This window comes from Acartia tonsa, chromosome 15, assembly GCF_053477335.1.
Source record: "Acartia tonsa isolate MP-2025a chromosome 15, ASM5347733v1, whole genome shotgun sequence".
Classification (NCBI taxonomy): Eukaryota; Metazoa; Arthropoda; class Copepoda; order Calanoida; family Acartiidae; genus Acartia; species Acartia tonsa.
The window spans coordinates 3,685,534-3,706,627 of record NC_137274.1 but is presented as its reverse complement, the minus strand read 5'-3'; the positions used below and the strand labels follow the sequence as shown (position 1 = coordinate 3,706,627).

Genomic DNA, 21,094 nt, shown 5'->3' with positions numbered 1-21,094 from the left:
CTGAAGGAAAAAATTTGACAATTATAAAACTTTGGGCACCAATGTAATAAAAACTTTGAGTACCAATGTAATAAACTTTATGTACCAATTAAATGAAACTCACAGCGGTCAATCTTTGGGTAGCAATGTAATTTTTAAGACATTTTTAAGACTCAATTAAAGAGATAATTCGCTTATAATATTGTACTTTTTTGTAATAGGAATAAGTACTCCAAAAATCAGACCAACCTGAAGATTTTATCACATAAAAAAATGTTGTTAAAAAGTTAAAATGGTGGGTATTTTGGCATTTTATTTTTACGGTAAGTTTACATTCTTAGTTTAGATTAGGTTGAGTAAGGGTTAGGTAGGGGCTAGATTATTTGGGTTTAGTCCCTTTCGTGACAACACACCTTAAGGGGCGATTCTTAATATTTTTCACATTAGCTTTGCTCCCATTTCTGGCCCTTGCGGGGGGCTCTAACCCTGTGGGGCAATCACCTAACTCAATATAACCTAACCTAACCTAAAATAACCTATAAAAACCCATTTGCCACGAAAGGGACTATTCCTAAATACTAATATTTATAAAAAAAAAGACATATTAAAATATTGCAAGAATCCGCAATCCAGAATCCGCATACCGCAAAACAAAAAAAGAATCTGCGGAAAGCTGTTTATAAAACGAGCTCAGAAATAACTATTTTAATGGATAAAATTGTAATCAAAGAAAAAATCATTTTTGACAAATCTAGTCTCAAGAAAGGCTTTAAGCTACAGACAAATCTTAAGTAACAAGATGTATATTTGTCTGTGTCTGTCTGTACCGAAGGATCTCGCTAACTGCTGAACCGATCAGGTTCTCCTAGGTCCCGGGAAGGTTTATAACTATTTTTGGGGAGGGTACCAGCACCCTCCCAAGAGATAACACAATAAATCGAGAAAAAAAATATTTGAGAGACTTGAATGCAACATAAAGAAGTATCGTAGAGACTTGAAAAAAAAAAAACATTTAAAGTGCCACTAGAGGCTTCTAGGCGTAGCCGCTAAAAGTACTTGTTATTGGATAAGCATTAAACAACAAAAAATATATCAAAATCTTTTCAGGGTTGTATATTCTGCTAAATTGACCCTGTTAAATTGTGGTTAAGAAAATAAAAATGTTTTTAGGGGGAAAAAATATAAAAAATTTAGAGAAATGAAAACACCCTTTTACATTTTTCTCCTTTCCGTGGCGAAAAAAAACTAAAATATTATATGGAAGGGGGAATAATATGAATAAAATAAAGAGTTCTGAAAATGTTTTTCCATGTTTTTCCATGTTCTCCCTTCCTTGCTGGAAAAAATGGGAGGGGAAAAAATAGGTATACCCTTTTGAAGCAGGATAAAAAAATGAATCTTGTGCAGAATATACACCCCTGAATCTTTTTCTTAATTGATAAAATACCTTGAACTCCTTGAATTCTTCTTCCCTCTTAACCAGCTCTTCTGTGATACCTTGATAACTGTAAAAATATAAATCCTTATACTAAAGTAACAGGATGTCTGTGTGTTTGTCTATGTATTTGTCTGTGTGTTTGTGCCGAAGGATCTCGCTAACCACTGAACCGATCGGGTTCTCCTTAACAGGGTAGCTTCTCATAAGTCCTGGGAAGGTTTATAAATATTTTGGGGGAGGGTACCACCACCCTCCCAAGATAGATCGCCCCTAGAAAAAATCCCCCCCCCCAAAAAAAAATTTTTAAAATTTTTTTTATAACTAAAATAAAAAATGGCGGAGGGGGACACCCCCCCACAAAAAAAAAATCCCCCAAAAAATTTTTTTTAAATTTTTCTTTTAAAATCTAAAATAATAAAATTGGGTTATAACATTCGACTCTCCTCAAGTGCCCCTAGAGGCCTCTAGGGGCGTAGCCGCTAGTAAGAATAGAATACACCAACTCATAATTACCACTTTTTAAAAAAATTAATAGGCGCGCTATTTCAGCCCTTTCTTTTTGTGATATAATGACCATTGATACCAAAAAATCTGTTCTGGTGGCTTTTTTTAGCACAAAAAAAAGAGTAGATTAAGAATCAAAAAAAGATTTTGATCCTAGCAAGAGCCATCCTCAAAAGACTGACAATTTTGGCCATTTTAGCAAAATCAGCTGATTTTGACAGTTATTTAAGGATAACTTTTGCTAGGGTCAATATTTTCAAAAATAGTTTTTTATTCTTAATCTACTCTTCAAGAAGATTTCAGGAAGGTATATAAAGCCATACTTAAAAAGTTATTTCTCGCATCGTATTATAAACGGCTTTCCGCGGATATAGAATGTACAATTATAAGATTAAAACCAGATTTTTAGCCCCTAAGTGCCGTAGGCACGGGCTAAAAAAACTGGTTTTATTCTTATGATTGTACATTTTTATATTCGTAGAAAGCTAGATATTTATAATACGATGCTAGACATAGTTTTTTCGTATGGATGAGAACCGGTTCCTATTCACCGGATTCGAATGAATACGAGAAAAAAAAATTCTTTCCCAGGGGGAACCCCTCCATTTATTTATGAAAATCAAAATTAACATATTGCTGAAAAAAAGCTACCAGAACACTTTCTTTGGTATAGTCATTATATCTTAAAAATGGTTTAGAATTGCGCGCCATTTTTTTTGTATTTTGAGTCTGTCTAGTATAGAATCTAAGAGTTGGCAATCCGAAATCCGTCCAATATTTGGACAATTTTTAAATCCAGAATCTAAATCTGCAATCAGTTATTTTAATAGCGGATTCAAATTGTTAATTGCTAAGCTAAAATTAGCGTCTTAAGTTTTTTTGGTCCAAAAATAGGTATATTTTAATTTTGAATGAAGATAGGTTAGGTTGAGTAAGGGTTAGAAAATGGCCGCCGCGCTGTAGGGTCTAGAAATAGGAGAAAAGTTACTGTGAAAATAATTTTGTGTATCACCATTGGGGATGTACATCAATTTATCGGCCATTGTCATATCCCTTAAGATCCCTGCGTTTTCATAGATATTTATTGCATCGTATTATAGACAGATATTATAGACGCGGATAGAAAAAAGAGAACTGGTTCTAATCCAGCGGATAACCAGCGGTTTACCTGGCATCTATCTTGTCAAAATCCGCTCCAAGTTGATCAAGCCTAGCGCTGAGATCATGGTTGTCGTAGGACAGTTGGTCAATCTGGTTGCCAGCCTCGTCCAAAATCTAGAAACGATTGGGGTAATTTGGTTAATTATCAGGAATGTATATAGATAAGAGTTACCGTATACCAGATATCCGGTTGATTTATAATGCCGGATATCCGGCCATCATTCGATATCCGGCAATAGAAATCAGCCGGATATCCGGATAATTTCAATGTCCGGCAATATAAATCAGCCGGATATCCGGATAATTCCAATACCCGGCAATAAAAATCAGCCGGATATCCGGATATCGGACCAAAATGCCTCGTCCAAAATCTAAGGGGGTAATTTTGTAAATAATCATTGGGAATGTATTTAGTTCAATCTGGTTGCCAGCCTCGTCCAAAATCTAAAATTAATGGTTGAAACGTTTAAACACTCAATGAACCAACCAATCAAAATTCGCTAAAGTCCACAAAGTTGCTAAGCTAACGAATAAGAAAACGTTATCATAAAACTTTCAGGACTAGTGTAGTAAACAGCAAAATGTCCCTATCTAAGAGGGTAATTTGGTGAATTATCATTGGGAATGTATATTATAGATCAATCTTATTGCCGCCAGCCTCATCAAAAATCTTAAAAGGGGATAATTTTGTTAAATATCATTAGGAATGTACATAGATTAACCTTTTACCAGTCTCATAAAAAATCTAAGGGGGTAATTTAGTTTATTATTTATTATTTAGTATTCCCAGGAAAGGGGGAACTTTGAACTGGTGCTCAAAGTTTTATAACAAACTTTGGGTACCTATACATACCCAAAATAGTCTAACCTAAACTGACCTATAAGGTTTTAGTATTTGATCAACCTTTGGATTACAGAAGGGGTAATTTTGTATGTAATCATTATGGGATGTAAATAAATTTATCAGCCAATGTCTTATCCCTTTAAATCCCTGGTGATTAGTAGTCATATAATCATATCGTATTATAGACAGCTTTCTGCACGGATTTCATGCGGATAATATGCTGAGAACCGGTTCTAATCCAGCGGATGTAATACCTGTTTAAGCTTGTGGACCAGCTCCGCGGGAAGATTGAATTCTCGTGCCAGGCTGTAGAGCCTTCCAACCATGGAGTCGGGCTTCACCTGCTGGTCATAGTAGAAAGGCTAAAAAAGTAAAGTTTTAAGTCAGATGGGACATTTTATTTATAGACAGATGGATAGATAGATGGAAAGACAGATAGATAGATATATAGATAGATGAAGACAGACAGATAGATAGATAGACAGATGGAAAGACAGATGGAAAGACAGATGGAAAGACGGATGGATAGACAGATAAACAGACAAACAGATAGAAAGACAGATAAAAAGATAGAAAGACAGATGGAAAGACAGATGGTTAGACAGATAAACAGACAAACAGATAGAAAGACAGATGGAAAGACAGATAGATAGATGGACAGACAGACAGATAGAAAGACAGATAGAAAGACAGATAGAAAGACAGATAGAAAGACAGATAGAAAGACAGATAGAAAGACAGATAGAAAGACAGATAGAAAGACAGATAGAAAGACAGATAGAAAGACAGATGGGACATTTTATTTATAGACAGATATATAGATAGATAGATGGAAAGACAGATAGAAAGACAGATAGATACATGGAAAGACAGATAGATATAGATAGATAGATGGAAAAACGTATGGATGGATTGATGGAAAGACAGATGGAAAGACAGATAGAAAGACAGATGGACAGACAGTTAGTTAGATAAATAGACAGATAGATAGATGGAAAGATAGATAGACAGACAAATAGATGGAAAGACAGATATATAGACAGATTGATAAACAGATAGATAGATGGATACACAGATAGATAGATATATAGACAGACAAATAGACAGTCAGATAGATAGACAGATGTAAAGACAGACAGATGGAAAGACAGATGGAAAGACAGTTAGATGGATGGAAGACAGATAAAATAGATATAGATACTGATAGATAGATAGACAGATGGATAGATAGATGGAAAGACAGATAGATGGATCTATGGAAAGACAGACAAATAGATGGAAAGAGAGATAGATAGATATATAGATTGATAGATATATAGATAGATATAGATGGACTGTTATGCCATATTGTAGAGCCTTCCCACCATGGAGTCAGGCTTCACCTGCTGGTCATAGTAGAAAAGCTAAAACAGTAAAGTGTTAAGTCAGATAGATAGATATATAGATAGATAGATAGATACATAGATGGACTGTTAAGTGTTAAGTCAGATGGGACATTTTATTTATAGACAGATGGATAGATAGATGGAAAGATAGATAGATAGATAGATAGATAGATTGAGAAAGTTAGATGGACAGTTTGGCCAGATTGTAGAGCTTTCCAAAGTAGAAAGGCTAAAAAAGTAAAGTTTTAAGTCAGATGGGTGTTACAACTTTTGTAACACCTCCGAAAAATATAAACCACAACCATGCACACTGCGCGTGCGGACAACCAGACAAGAAGGAAGCACAAACTACCTGTAGAAGAAGCCAGTCTTTTTAACACACTCAAAGTTTAACCATATATATATTCTAGTTGAAATGCCAAATTAGTGAAATATACCTTGTTGATAAAATATCTTAGTTATTTAAGCACGTAAATGTGTAAAATGGAGGCTAACCACCTAGTGAGTTCTCGTGACATTTTTCTTTTTTTCTTTTTCAATTTTTGAAAGAGAGGGGTAGCATTTCCCCAAAGTTTTTAAATAATTTTTATTATAGTCAAAGAGTATTTAATTACACTCTAATAATACCTTAACTATTCTAATATTCGCTATATATATTTCCACTCTAATATATATACAAAAATATATAGTTTACTATTATAATATATATATAGTAGTAATATTCACTACTTCATTCTGTTGTGAATATATATATTAGATTAATCTTTCAGCTCCACTCTGCTGAATATAAAATATATAAAAAATTTAATTACACATATATGTAATCATTGTGTTTCTAAATATATATATCCCTTCCAATTATATTGAATTAGAAGTATAATATCATCGCAATTATACTTTTAATATTTCTAAATTTATCATAAAACTTCTTTCTGATCTATGATAAATCATACATATTTTGCTTGTACATTTTCATAAATATTACTCCTTCCTGTAACATTTATAAATTTTGTCCTAAATTAGCTATTAATGTTGAATGTATAATATCATTACAATTATACATAAACTAGCTTTACCCTCACAATTCGTGTTTTACTTTATCACAAATCACAAATGTTAAAATTAATTTAAGATTATCTACAAAAATCCAGAAGCAAACATGATTGCCTATATAAAATTTAGGTTGTTGACTTGTCTTACCTACATAGTAATAATGATTACTATATTTTTGCTAATACTACAGCTTAGACGTCGTTCTCTCACTAGAATGTTGAAATGTAGAATGAAATTGGAGTTTTCCTTTACCAGCCCGTTTCGGAACAATTCAAAACATTCTTGTTTGGGTAGGAAATTTGAGTCCTCTAAAGTTAAATTTAGATCCTATAAAGTAGCTATGCTACAAAATATATATTTTCCGAAGGTGTATATTTCATAAAATCATTCAACCGTGTGTTAGGTGTATTAGTGTTTCATCAATGCAACAAAATTACAATGAAAATAAGAGGATTGTTTCATACTAGAATAATTTAATTGTTTTAGCAATTACTTAAATCTTAAATATTATACCACCCTTTTACAAACTAAATCTAAAATATTATTCTGCTCCATTCGCCTACCTCGATGCTACATACATTGCATTGCAAACTTATAATGAATTGTGAATGTGATAATTTATAAATTTGTTTGTAAATGGTAATTAATTTAAGTTTTTAATTGACCTTGATTGGGAGCTATTCTGATTTGTTGTTATGTATTCTCTAAAACAAAAGTATTTGAAAATTAATGTTTAAAAGGAAATTATCCTTCCAATAATTTATCTCCCAATTGGCAGGTATAATAACGTCCGTAATCATAATGGATAATTGAGTCCAAAAGTTTCTGCATAGCCGTTGGATGAAAAATTTATCTACCCTTTCATTCACAAGGTTTCATTGCTTAGCAGAGATGATTCTTATCTAAAAATGGTTATTAATCATTAGTTTTATTGTAGCCTTCGGTTTTATTGCTAAATAAATACACGTTTTTATGTTACATACATAACGTAAAAATATTTAGCTAGTCAATAATGCTCCTATTAAGGACCTGTTAACACAAAATTAATTAGTATTTCATTTTTTATTATAATAAACAATTATAAATGTATCGTTAAAATACTTTAAAATAGGACACACTGCCCAGCATCCGACTAGCCCTAGAAAAAGGGGACAAAGTGTGTTGCTAGTAAGCCAAAAGCATTTTAAAGTATACAAAATTTTACATATACTACTTAGTTAACCTTTTATTATGTAACGTAATTATTATAATTTAGTGCTAAACTATTCCTTACAAAAATCAATATTTAAATCTAATCTCTTTTATATTATGAAATTTTGCTAGAGCACTATAGCACAATAATCATGGTTGAGTTTTATCTTCAGGGAAATATCAATTGCAAAAAAAAACTAAAATATTAACATTTATTTGTTGGTCCACTCTCCTTCAAATAATGTATAAATAAATAAAACTGATAAAGTTCTCTTTATCAGGTTATAAAGAAAAATTATTAAAACAAAAATATTATTAACCCTTTGTTTGTTGGTCCACACTCCTTCAAATAATAAAAGGACACTCTCTGTTATACATTTATTACACATCTGATATCTTCCGGGAAATATCAATTGCAAAAAAAAAAATACTTACTGTTTTGAAAACAACTATTTGCTTCGACCTCATCCCTTAAGGAAAGTTAATAGGAAAATAGTCTAAAAACATACATTTGTTAAATATAAATCTTTACTGAACCAAATTTAGTAAGAGATGGATAAAAAATATTTTAGCGTGTTTTTTGACTGTTCTACAAAGTAGTTAACCGGATAAGGCATATACGAAAGATTATGGTCTAGCCATAGCTCAAGGCTAACCAACTTGCGTTTTTTTTAAAAAGGACGTTTTCCGAAAACAATAAAACTATAGAATCTGTGTTTATAACTAGTTTTAGACAAGGCTATAAAATTTCTTCTTACCAATCATTTAAAGAATTACATTAACAATTGATCCCTTCAACCAAACCATACATTTCTTTTTAGTTTAAAAATAATGCATTAATTTTTGTGTTTTATTTTATTAACACCTTACAACCCGTTAGTAAAAAATACAACTCTCTAAATGTTCCATCGCGACCGCATAAACATAACAGTATTTAACAAGACCAGATAAATTTAATCTTTGTCAATCTATTATTTTTATTTATAATCTCTATATTTTCCTAAACTAAATCCCTATATTTTCCATAACTAAATATATTTTTACCAGCCATTTTAAATAACTATTGGTGTTATTGTACAAATTTCTATGATGGTAACTAAAAAACCTGTATTAGCCTGACTAGCCTATGCTAACCAAGCGAGCGCATTAAAAACTCAGCCCAAGCAGGCTGTCTAGCAAACTTTCAAAAATTTCCAGTGTTCAATAACATACGCAAAAACATTTTTGCAATTCTCAATCATTATAATAATGTGGAAAATTCAATCAGTTCAAAAGTTGTTGAAATCTTAAGCTACAGACAAAAATACTTTATATAATGTTTATGCTTGACTCGCAAGCTTTAGGGAAAGCATTTAAAACAGCAGAAAACTAAGTAGCCAGAAGTTATCATAAATGAATAGTTTCCTTGAATAAGAGTATAAATAAACTTAAAATTCTATTTAAAAGTAAAATTTGGTAGAATATTTTATCGCATTTTAATACGTTTCTACTTTTCTTTTTCATAATTTAAATATACTTGATTGTATAAACAGTAAGGCGCGCCTTACAGCACTGCACGCGTATTACTCTTGTAAGGTTGTCTATTAATATCAAATAAATATGATACAGACATCTATGATATTGTTACATAACAAATATAACATCATAAAAATTGTCGTAAAAAATTTTGACACAAGGTATAAAAAATGTCTGGGACTAAATGTAAGAGAACACTCTACCCAAACATTTGTGCGTGCGCAGAGATTGCCAATTATCTTAACTTTCACAAAAGGTAAATCCTAACTGCCGTCAGAAAATAAAGTTGCGATTTTGTTGATGCATTTATTTCACAACAAAAATGACACAAGAATAAACTTCTTTTGAAATACAATAATTCCAACTACTTATTACTTTTCATTGAGAAGACTTTCATTTCTAAGGGTCGATTGACTAAATTATAGTATAACTGCACTCCTGTGTTTTTTAAGTCAAAGAATAAACTCCTTTCGAAATACAATACTTTTTATTGAGAAGGTTTTCATTTCTAAGGTTTTTTGTATCATTTAAGATTGCCATCCTTCTGGAACAATATTTCCTAATTCGAAAAGCTTACTACTCTCAATTATGGCTTATATCAAAGTTATAGAGTAGCTGCGCTATTTACTTTTTAGTAATATAAATGAATGGATATTTTAAACCTCAGTTAATAATGCGTAGCACATGTTTTTATAACATAGCACATTTTAATGCCAATTAATAAAGTAGCCGCACTACTTTTTATAACCTGCACAGAAAGCTATTAGAACATCAAGTTATAGAGTAGTTCTGCTCCTGTAATTGAAGGTTGCATTATAATAATAATATCAAGCCAAAATTAAAAATGTGTATCTTAATCATCCTTCTTATACAACAGCTGTAAACAATAACAAACAATATTCTATTATGTGTCTAAGCCAGCATTCAGGCTATATTCTAATTAAACAAAATATTATTATATTATTTATTTTGGACTTCATTCTGGCCAAAATCGGTCTTTATGTATACATGTAACAAAAAAAGTAGGTCGTCACTCTGACCGTTAATGCTTAGTATAGATCATCATTCTGATCAAGTTATCTAATATCGAATGTAGGTCGCCATTCTGACCGTTGTTATTGCATAGTATAAGTCACCATTCTGATAACGTTATATAATATCAAATGTAGGTCGTCATTCTGACGCTTTATGTAGGTCAACACTCAGACCAAATAATTATCCCTAAACCATGAACAAATGCATATATAATACTGCCCAATCCAGTATTCATAATGTAATTGATAAATATCAATTTGTAAATATCCTTAAATTGAATATGTGTAAGGTTAAAGTGTCATTGTTAGTTTAGGCCTCCATTCTGGCCATAATATTGAATATTTATAACTATGACTACTGAAATCGATTTGCTTTTGATAGCCAGCGCTCAGGCCTAAAATAGAATATGTGTAATATTATACTATTTTATGTTTAAAATATTATTTCTCCAGTGTAATATAACATTAATGGAGTAATAGCGTCCATATTTTTAAAAATTCCTTTATATGTATAGAATTTTGTTTGTTGATACCAATAAATGCGTTTTATGCTACATAATTAAACAAACTTCCTATTGACTCCATTACCCAATAAAAAACATGCTATTTGTTATGCATATCTACAACAAGATAGGTATATCGACATCAGGTTATTTGGCATACCTACATGAAAAATATAGGTACCCCTATTCACATTATGTTATTTGGCGTGCCTACCTACAAAAAAATATAGTTACCCCTGTTAACACCACGTTATTAAGCATAAATACATACAGAAATATAGGTATACCTATTTGCACCTATTATTTACCATACCTATCTACAACAATAAGGTATTCTTATTTAAATTAGGTTAATTAGTATACTTTGGCATACCTATCTACAACAATATAACTATTCCTAAATACATCAGGTTGTGTGGAATACCTACCTATAACAATATAAGTATCCCTATCTACATAAGGTTATTTGGTATACAAATCGACACTAATATAGGTATCCCTATCTGCACTAGGCTATTTTGTATACCTATCTACAACTTTATAAGTATCGCCATCCACAACAGGTTTTTAGTATACCTATCTACAACCATATAGGTCTCCCTATCTGCGCTAGGTTTTAGGTTTTGGTATACCGCAAAGAGGTCAAAGTGCTGATACTCTGTTTAATATTTTACATCATATGTATATCCTTCTGTACTTGATTTGATATTTTTTTTATATTAATAACTCTTTGAAAATAAGTAATAGATTTTAAAATCATTAGCCTTCGCTAAAAATTTCACCCATGGTAAAATCCTCCCAAATCTAAGCAAAATAAAATCCATCTATCATTAGATATGAAAAATGCTGCCCAAATTATGATGAATTGTTGAATAATTTAAACAAAAAGGCAAATATTTTCCCCCTTAGAAATAGTAACAATATCCTAAAAACGACGCAATCTTTGCATGTCTTTACTTTATTCAATGTGTTTTCATATTTTTCGTTTTTATTGTCCAAACAATAAACAAATTAAAAACCTATATCATTTCTAAAATCTTGTGGTCCAATAAATCTATTGATGGTATGTTATATCGATACATAGTCTCAAAAAATGATTCGAACCTAAAATTGTCCATAGTGAATTAAAATTTTTAAAAAACCTGAACATTAAAGTATATCTTTTTTTATTTCCAATTTACTAAACACCTTACATACCGCCTATCTATATCCAGATTTAACTCTAGAAATGCTTTTTTGTCATAAAAATATTGATTTAAATAACCTTGGTTACTAAAAGTTTCTTCAAAATAAGAGGTCCATAGAAATCAATTTACCCCAACTGTCGTGATAGATATTTTGATCAAATTATATCATTTTTTAAAGAATTTTTTGAATCTAATAAAAACACTTGTTTCAAAATTTCATTAACCTCCACTTCCATGCTTAATCACAATTTATCACTTAATAAATTTTACATCCTTAACCAATATCCTTAAACAGAAAATATCATTACAGTTGCAAATAATTTTGACACAGAATGAATGGAGATAGAATTATCATACTTCCTACTCTACATAATAAAATAACCAATGACTCTGCTCGTTCTACTCTGGTTAATAAATTTAAAAAATCCCATTTCTCTGTAGTAACCAGAAAAAGGTTTATAATATTAGGAAACTCACTCATTTATCTACATAATTTCAATTTAAAATATTTTTTCTACACTTTCAACTCATGTTAAGAAATAAATTGTAAAAACAATACCCTGCAGTAAAAACTTAATAGAGAGATGGTCTATTTTCCCCCAATAATAAATAAATTCTCTCTTTCCCTGCTCCTTATCTTAAAGGTTTCTTTTTTGAGCAAATTTCCCGCACCCTTGATCTCTTTGGTCATAATGAAAGTAGATAGTAGTTTAGAGAACTTGTTATTCTTTTGTCTATACCCAAAAATTTGTATACTTACACTTGCTTTATATTTAGACTTTTATTGTAATAATGATATCCCTGATATAATTCATCCCCAAGAAAACTTTTATCTTATTGATGTTTGGTACCCTACTTTTGCTAAAAACGAAATATTTTTCAACTATCATTACTACTTTCAATTGCCCAAGATCACTCATAAAAAAATAGTAATGATTGTAGTCTGAATATGTTTTTATATATCATTAAATTAACCAGCAAAACTATATCAAATATGTTAAGTTCTAACTTATTGCGGGGGGATATTTATCATTACAAGATTTTATGGCTAGATGTATTAATTGGTAGAGTTTATCAATTGTAAACACTGTGTTACAATGTTTACTTCTTGTCCTTGTTGTATTTTAAATAGAGGTTTCGTGATTATAGCATATAGTTAATAATATGTTAGACCTATCATATAACATCATACATACTAAATTAATGGTATATCAATTCACACAAACGTATCTTATAAATGAAGGAAGCTTGAATAATTGCTTGAATTAAACATAACATAAACATCGACCTGTATTAATTTTGCTCATAAACGCAGTAATTGCTTTCATATGTCAACGTTTTACAATTGTTACAGGATGCTAATCTCTGTCCTTTTATTTTTAGCAAGTTCATATCTGCATATCAATTAGTTATACTCTATGTGTATTAATACCATATTCCTATAATGATTCTAATTAACACCTAAACTAAGAACCAAGAGCATTATGATGATTCTATACAAACATTATCCCTTTTCCGAATTATACAATACTATAAACCTTCTGAATTATGTTACTAACCAAAAAGTAACCCAAGATAATATAGTAATGTAAACTTTCTGAATCTGATATTAACTTAAAGTTAACCCAGACCAAGAATAATCATAATAATATTTGCTATCAAATATATCAGTTTCTTAAGGGACATTCTTCTTTAGAAACGACAGTTAATGTAATAAATTTAACTGAAAGTACATTCTATTTCAGTGCCTTGCTTTTCTTACTTATACTATATTTAAACTTTTCATGTTTGATGAATAATCATTGAAAGTACAATCTCTTGATTGTAAATCGCCCCTCTGACCTAATTAAAGTAATTACATATACTGTTTATGAAACAATGGGTCACCACTCTGACCATTTATTTAGTTTAATGACCGACAACGATCACCATTCTGTTCGTTAATGGTTAGTGTTGATCATCATACAGATCTAATTAAATTAAATGTAATTACATATATAGTGTTGCTACCCTTTATTTAATGTAATAACCAAATAACGGCCGCCATTCAGATCGTTAAGGCTTAGTGTTGATCTTCAAACTGATCAAAATTATATTAAATGTATATCACTATTCTGATTCTGATTCATGTTTGATGAATAATCAATGAAAGTCCACTCTCTTTCAAATATTATTATAAAAAATAAAAGTCAAACTTTTCATGTTTGATGAATAATCATTGAAAGTCCACTCTCTTTCAAATATTATTATTAAAAAATAAATAATTATTATTCTTAAAATGTTTGATAAATAATAAATGAAAGTCCACTCTCTTTCAAATTTTATTATTTAAATAAAAAATCTAAAAGTGCATTCTCTTTTAGAAGTAAAACTTTTTTTTAATTTGTATTTTATTGATAAAACTAAATATTAATAAGCAATGTAAACAAAGTGGACTATACTACAAATATTACAAATAGTTTTTAAACTACAATTTTGCCTCAATTAAAGATTTTTAAACACATTGCTTTCAAAATTCAAATTCTTTATTACTTATATTTTGACAACAATCTTTCAAAATTTTTTTTAAATTACATGCAAATTTTTACTTCTATGCAAAATTTTTACCTTTGTATTAAAATAAATTATTCAAGTATTTGATACAGTTAAATGAAATGTATAAAAAAAAACTATTCATCTTATTTGTAAATTCTTGGCTACAGTAATAGATTTGTTAATGATAAAATTAGTTATTGATCACTAGGTACCATTTTCAAAAAGAAAAACCTTAGAAATGCACAAACTACTTATTTTTTATTTCTCCTTTATTGAACTTATAATATTACAATTTTATATTAAGCAGATTTCATAATATTGTGCATTTTATTCTTACATCTATAAATTACTCAAATATCTTTTATTTTCAGGAAATTTTTTACTAGCTCTTATTTTCCTAAATATACTTTTGAGAAAACCTTTTTTACCTAGTAAATTATGAATAATATATGTAACAATAATTACCATGATATAATTTGTTTTTGTGTAACCTATGTTATGTGATTATTTAATTAAGATTGCCTTCAAAACCAAATTGAACACCCAACCTGCAACCATCAACCAATAACAAGAAGCTATGAAGAATTCTAAGAAGACTAGTATTTGTCATTTTGTTTGATTGTGCATCGCGAATTTGTAAAATAACTTTTCAATTAACTGCAACCTTTTTGTACAACAACTACCCTGTTTAAAATTCAGAAAATTAGAATTGTATCAATCAAGGCCAACAATTTTTTGATTTTTGTTATATACCCCACTCGAATACTTGCAAAAAGATGTATACTTCTAATTGAAGTGTAACAAATTACTTAATTAGTAATTTGAAAATAAAACAGTCGCTAATTGAGGCTGTAAGCAAGAAAACTTAACAGTCACTCCTGTGACTGGCTGTTGGAAATGCCCTTCTTTGAGGGGGGGTACTTGTTGCAAATTATACATACAACATTAAGATTGATGGCCTTTGCATAGTTCTACTCTTGTTACATTTGTACTTAATCTTGCCAAGCCGCCTGCCTTAATGGCAATGTAAGACCTTGCTAACTTATCTAGGCACATACAAGCAGTCGCGCTCTGCACGTCCTACTTTGTACAACCATTCTTTCTATATTTCTGTATACAATCATGCATTGTGATATTAATAAAGGATAAATTAAAAGAGCGTTGATAATTCATGAAGTTATAGTAAATATTTCTTTTATGGGACATTTTATTTATAGACAGATGGATAGATAGATGGAAAGATAGATAGATAGATAGACAGATAGATAGATAGATGGAAAGACAGATAGATAGATAGATGGAAAGACAGATGGATAGACAGATAGATAGATAGATGGATCTATGGAAGGACAGATAAATAGATTGAAAGAGAGATAGATAGATATATAGATAGATAGATAGATACAGATTGACAGTTATGCCAGGTTGTACAGTTATCCAACAAAGGAGTCCGGCTTCACCTGCTGGTCATAGTAGAAAGGCTAAAAAAGTAAAGTTTTAAGTCAGATGGGACATTTTATTTATAGACAGATGGATAGATAGATGGAAAGACAGATAGATAGATAGACAGATAGCTAGACAGATTGCGAAAGATAGGTGGACAGTTTGTTTCCAAAGTAGAAAGGCTAAAAAAGTAAAGTTTTAAGTCAGATGGGACATTTTATAAGACAGATGGAAAGACAGATAGATATATAGATAGACAGAGAGACAGATGAAAAGACAGATAGATGGATTGATGGAAAGACAGACAGATAGATGGATTGATGGAAAGACAGACAGATAGATAGATAGACAGATGGACAGTTATGCCAGATTGTAGAGCCTTTCTAACTAAGGAGTCAGGCTTCACCTGCTGGTCATAGTACTGTTTAAACTTGTACATTAATATTGTACTTATTCAGTTATGACACTCTACAGGAGTTGATGTTCGTCTGTCATACCATTTTAGATCTTGGCTACTTATAGATGTTGTCATCCTAGTTTATACAGATTAAACTCAGGAGTGTCACAAGGTTGCATCCTTGACTCACCTGTTTTGCTGCCTTCAAGTTTGCCTCTTGGTTGAGTTTGTTCTGCTGAGCAGCAGCCACCCTGCATATTAAATTCAATGTCTATCTTATAGCAGGAATATAAAGGGATAAGACAATGGCCGATACATTGATGTATATCCCCAATGATACACAAAATAACCCCTTCTGTTGATGGTTGAAACATTTGGACTTTATGATCAAAGCACTATAAAACTTTGGGGACTAGTGTAATTAACAGCTGAGTAGCAGCCTCCCTGCATATTAAATTCAATGTCTATCTTATAGCAGGAATATAAAGGGATAAGACAATGGCAGATAAATTGATGTATATCCCAAATGATAAACAAAATTACCCCTTCTGTAGCGTAAGATTAGTGGTTGAAACATTTAGACACTACTTTATGATCAAACCAACCAAAATTTTATTAAAAGTCCCTAAAGTTGTTGTTAAGCCAACAAATGAGAAAACGTTACTATAAAACTTTGGGGACTAGTGTAATTAACAATTGAGTAGCAGCCACCCTGGATATGAATTCAATGTCTATCTTATATCAGGGATCTAAAGGGATAAGACAATGGCAGATAGAGGAGTCCATTATAAGCAAGCTAAATTGACAATTAATTTTCCCCCCCGTCAATGTATCCACGTATTTTATATATCCATTTAGAACAATGTGATTAGAAGGAGAGGGAGGGAGGGGACAATGGGCTCAGCTGATTATTACACTTGTCCCCAAAGTTTTATAATAAAGTTTTCGGGTATAGTCACTTTCGTGGCAACGCCCCTTAAGGGGCGATTCTTCGTATTATCAAAGTAACTCTTCTGCTATTTCTAACCCTGCGGGGCAATCACCTAACCAAATATAACATATTAAAAGCCATTTTAAAAATACGACAAATCGCCCCTTAAGAGGCGTTGCCACGAAAGGATCATCAATTTATCGACCATTAACTTATCCCTTTAGATCCCTGATGATTTATGGTCATTTATCTTATCGTATTATAGACAGCTTTCTGCGGAAGTCATGCGGATAGTAAGGCGGAGAACCGGTTCTAATCCAGCGGATATTAATCGGATTCATCACTTACCCCAAATCGTGTGCCACCGGCTTGGCCGGGTGGGCTTGATGCTGTTGAGCAGCCGCGGCCTGAGACGGCTGCTGCACCTGCGGCTTCTTTGGCTGTTCAGCCGGCTTAATAACAGGTTGCTGCGGCGTATTTGGCGGCGGCGGCGTTTTCAGCTGCTGGTTAGCGGCAGCTATAGGAGTGGCGGCGGCTATAGGAGCGGCGGCGGCGGGAGGCGGCGGGTTTGACTGTGGCGGGGCGGCTTGTTGTTCCACCGGCTTGGGGGGGCTGGCAACTTGTAGCAACGGCTCGGGGAGGCTGGCAGCAGCTTGCTAAATAGATTTATAATATCCTATTAAATAAAGTAGTAAGGTTTCTATTTTATCTGAAGCTTAAGATCTCTGAAAATACTGGTCCAAATTAGTTGTTATTTTCAGAGGGATTCTAATAAAAAAGTGTTTTAGGTTGGTTTTAGGCTATTTTACTGACATTTGATTTAACTCCCTTCTCCCTATCTCCTAGAGCATAGGGGCAAAGCAACTAGTATTCTATAATATACTAGCGGCTACGCCCCTAGAGGCATCTAGTGGCACTTTAATGTTTTTTTTTGGTTCCAGTCTCTTAAATATTTTTTTTTAATTTACATGATTTCTCATGGGAGGGTAGTGGTATCCTCCCACAAAATAGTTATGAACCTTCCCGGGACCTATGAAAAGCTACCCTGTTAAGGAGAACCCGATCGGTTCAGCGGTTAGCGAGATCCTTCGGTACAAACACACAAACATCCTGTTACTTTAGTATAAGGACTAGCGGCTTCGCCCCTAGCCTCTAGGGGCTTTACCCCAAGAGGTTTGATCAAACCATTTTTTCGTGTTTTAGATTTAAAAGAAAATAGTTATAAACCTTCCCGTGACCTATGAGAAGCTACCCTGTAAAGGAGAACCCGATAGTTTCAGACAGACTAGAAACAAACAGACAAACATCGTTCTACTTTGTATTATAGACTAGCGGCTATGCCCCTAGAAGCCTCTAGGGGCACTTAATGTAGGAGGTGGAAAAGTCGACCTCATCCCATTTTAAATTTGAGTTTCAAAAGAGTAAAAAAATATTTTTGGGGGGGAAGGGGGGTGAAGACACCCTTCCCAAAAATGGTTTAAAACCTTCCCAGGACCAATAAGAGGCTTCACTGAAAAGGAGAACATTATCGGTTTAGCGGTTAGCGAGATCCTTCGGGACAGACAAAAAACGCTTACTAATTTATATAATAGGATAGTAATAAGCTTTTTTTTGTCTGTAGCGAAGGATCTCGCAAACCGATATGGTTCTTTACAGTGAAGCCTCTTATAGGCTCTGAGATGGTTTAAGGCTTTTTAATTTTTTAAAAATAAGTCTTTGTATGGTTTTAGGCTATTTTTCTGCCAATCGAATATAGAGCCCCAAGATGCTTGGGGCGCAGCCGCTAGTCTATAATACAAAGTAGAACGATGTTTCTCCGTCTGTCTGTCAGAAGCTTAAGATCTCGGTAACCACTGAACCGATTTGGTTCTACTCTTTAGGTAATAAAACTACTGGTCTTGTAGTGGTTTCAGGCTATTTTCTAGACACCCCCCCCCCCCCCTTACACACACAACCCTAGAGGCTTGGAGCTTGCAACTTGCTAAAAAGCGAGAGAGAGAGAGAGAAGAGACCATGGGCTATTTAATACACTAGTCCCCAAAGATTTATTCGTTGGCTTAACAACTTTGGAGACTTTAGTGGATTTTGATTGGTTGGATTATTAAAATGATTAGTATAGTAAGATTTTTCCAGGATAGCTTCGTCGACTAATATCCGCTGGATTAGAACCAGTTTGGTCAGCCATACTGTATAGCATCGTATTACAGACAATTGTCTACGAATATTGAAATAAAGTCATAAGATTAATACCATTGTTTTTTTTCATTCTGATACCCGACCGCGGAAAGCTGTCTGTAATACGATGCTATAAAAAATAACGATTGTGAAAAGCTTCACTTAAGGTCCAGAAAGTTTTGAGCCATTTTTTAATGATTTTGAGGGGGGGTAAACTCAAATGAGAATTTTAAAGTTTAAGGCCAAGGGGGCAAAAAACTAATACATTTAAAAAGCTTTCCTGAAAAGTACAAGCAGTACAAACAAGAGTACAAGTACAAACCAGGTTAAAGCCATACTGAAAAATCATGTATCATATTGTATTACAGACAATTTTCTACGAATAATAAAAAAAAAACTCATAAAATTAATAGCTCGGGCCTTTAACGTTCACGGGCAAAAATATATGAAATAAAACTTTTTCTCGTATTCATTCGAATCCGGTGGATAGGAACCGGTTCTTATCCATACGAAAAAACTATGTCTAGCATCGTATTATATCAAGCTTTCTTCGGCACCTCGGGGCTAAAAAAACTGGTTTTTATCTTATAATTGTACATTCTATATCCGCGGAACGCTGTTTATAACACGATGCGAGAAATAACTATTATTTAACGTTCGATACAATGTTTTAGAAAATATAAAGTAGTAAGTTTTTTTTGTCTGAAGCTAAAGATCTTGGTATAGGCTGGTCAGAATTCTGAATGCTTTTCAGTTAAGCTTTTTAGAAATCTTGGTGATGGTTTTAAGCTATTTTCTTGACCTCCCCTAATATCCCCAGAGCAAATGTTCCCATTATATAAAGTTATCGTCTAAAGATTAAGATTTTAGGTTCTGTGATTGTTTTAGGCTATTTTAAAGCCTATATCTTAACCCTTTGAAGAACAAGGATGACAACATCCATAAAAGCGAAGCACAGAAACGGTAGGACAAACGGACATTAACACTTGTATAGTATCTGAACTGAATAATCAGAATTTAAAAGTATAAGAGCCGAAGCAAAAGTGCAAGTAAATTTGTTGAAAAACTGCTTGAAGCAGGATAATGTTTATGGACATACTTACATTTTTGGACTTGATTATAGAGTTGCTTCGCTTATAATATTGTTCTTTGTTGTCCAAGGAATCAATATACCAAAAATCAGATCAAACGGATAATTAGAACACTTGAAAATTTGTTGTTAAAAAAGTAGAAAAATCAACCTGTTTAAAATGGACGTACGGACATTCTGGTAATGATTATGGAGTTGCTACGCTTTCTAAATCGTACCCAACTACTTCAGGAATCATCATGCAAAGTTTGAAATTGATAGGACAATTCTAACATGCCTAAATTAACGAATAAAAGCTATCTATCTCGGACTGACGGACGTACGGACCGACCCTAATTATAGAAAAGCTTCGCTTTTAAAAATTCCCTAACGGACTAGTATTTGAATACAACAAAACAAGGATGAAAACATCCGTAAATAGCGAATATTAAAATAAAATCATAAGATTAATACCAGTTTTAATATCAGAATTTACAATTTACAATCGCAGAAAGCTGTCTATAATACGATGCTATATGAAATAACTATTTTTGTCTAATGTGTAAGATTCCAATGATTAGAGTTCATTTTAAAAGCGAATCTTACACAAAGGTTTTTAGAAGCCATAAGATGCAAAAAAAAACTGGCTTTTAATCTAATAATTGTACATATATTTGTAGAAAACTGGAAAAGTATAATACAATGCTAGGCATAATTTTTTCTAATGCAACAATTTTCAAGTCTTAATAT

General features: G+C 32.1%; 1 protein-coding gene across 9 annotated transcripts in view; it reads right to left on the bottom strand.

The window, feature by feature from the left end:
- Window positions 1-21,094, bottom strand: part of LOC145307377 (uncharacterized) — a 449,599-nt gene that overhangs the window by 411,802 nt on the left and 16,703 nt on the right. For all 9 annotated transcript variants that reach the window (XM_080149789.1, XM_080149786.1, XM_080149787.1 and 6 more), the window contains exons 7-11: window positions 17,449-17,756; window positions 16,360-16,420; window positions 4,181-4,288; window positions 3,090-3,196; window positions 1,427-1,484 (exon numbers count right to left, since the gene is read on the bottom strand). In XM_080149789.1, coding sequence (XP_080005915.1) covers window positions 1,427-1,484; window positions 3,090-3,196; window positions 4,181-4,288; window positions 16,360-16,420; window positions 17,449-17,756 — 642 coding nt within the window. The remainder of the gene's footprint in view (window positions 1-1,426; window positions 1,485-3,089; window positions 3,197-4,180; window positions 4,289-16,359; window positions 16,421-17,448; window positions 17,757-21,094) is intronic.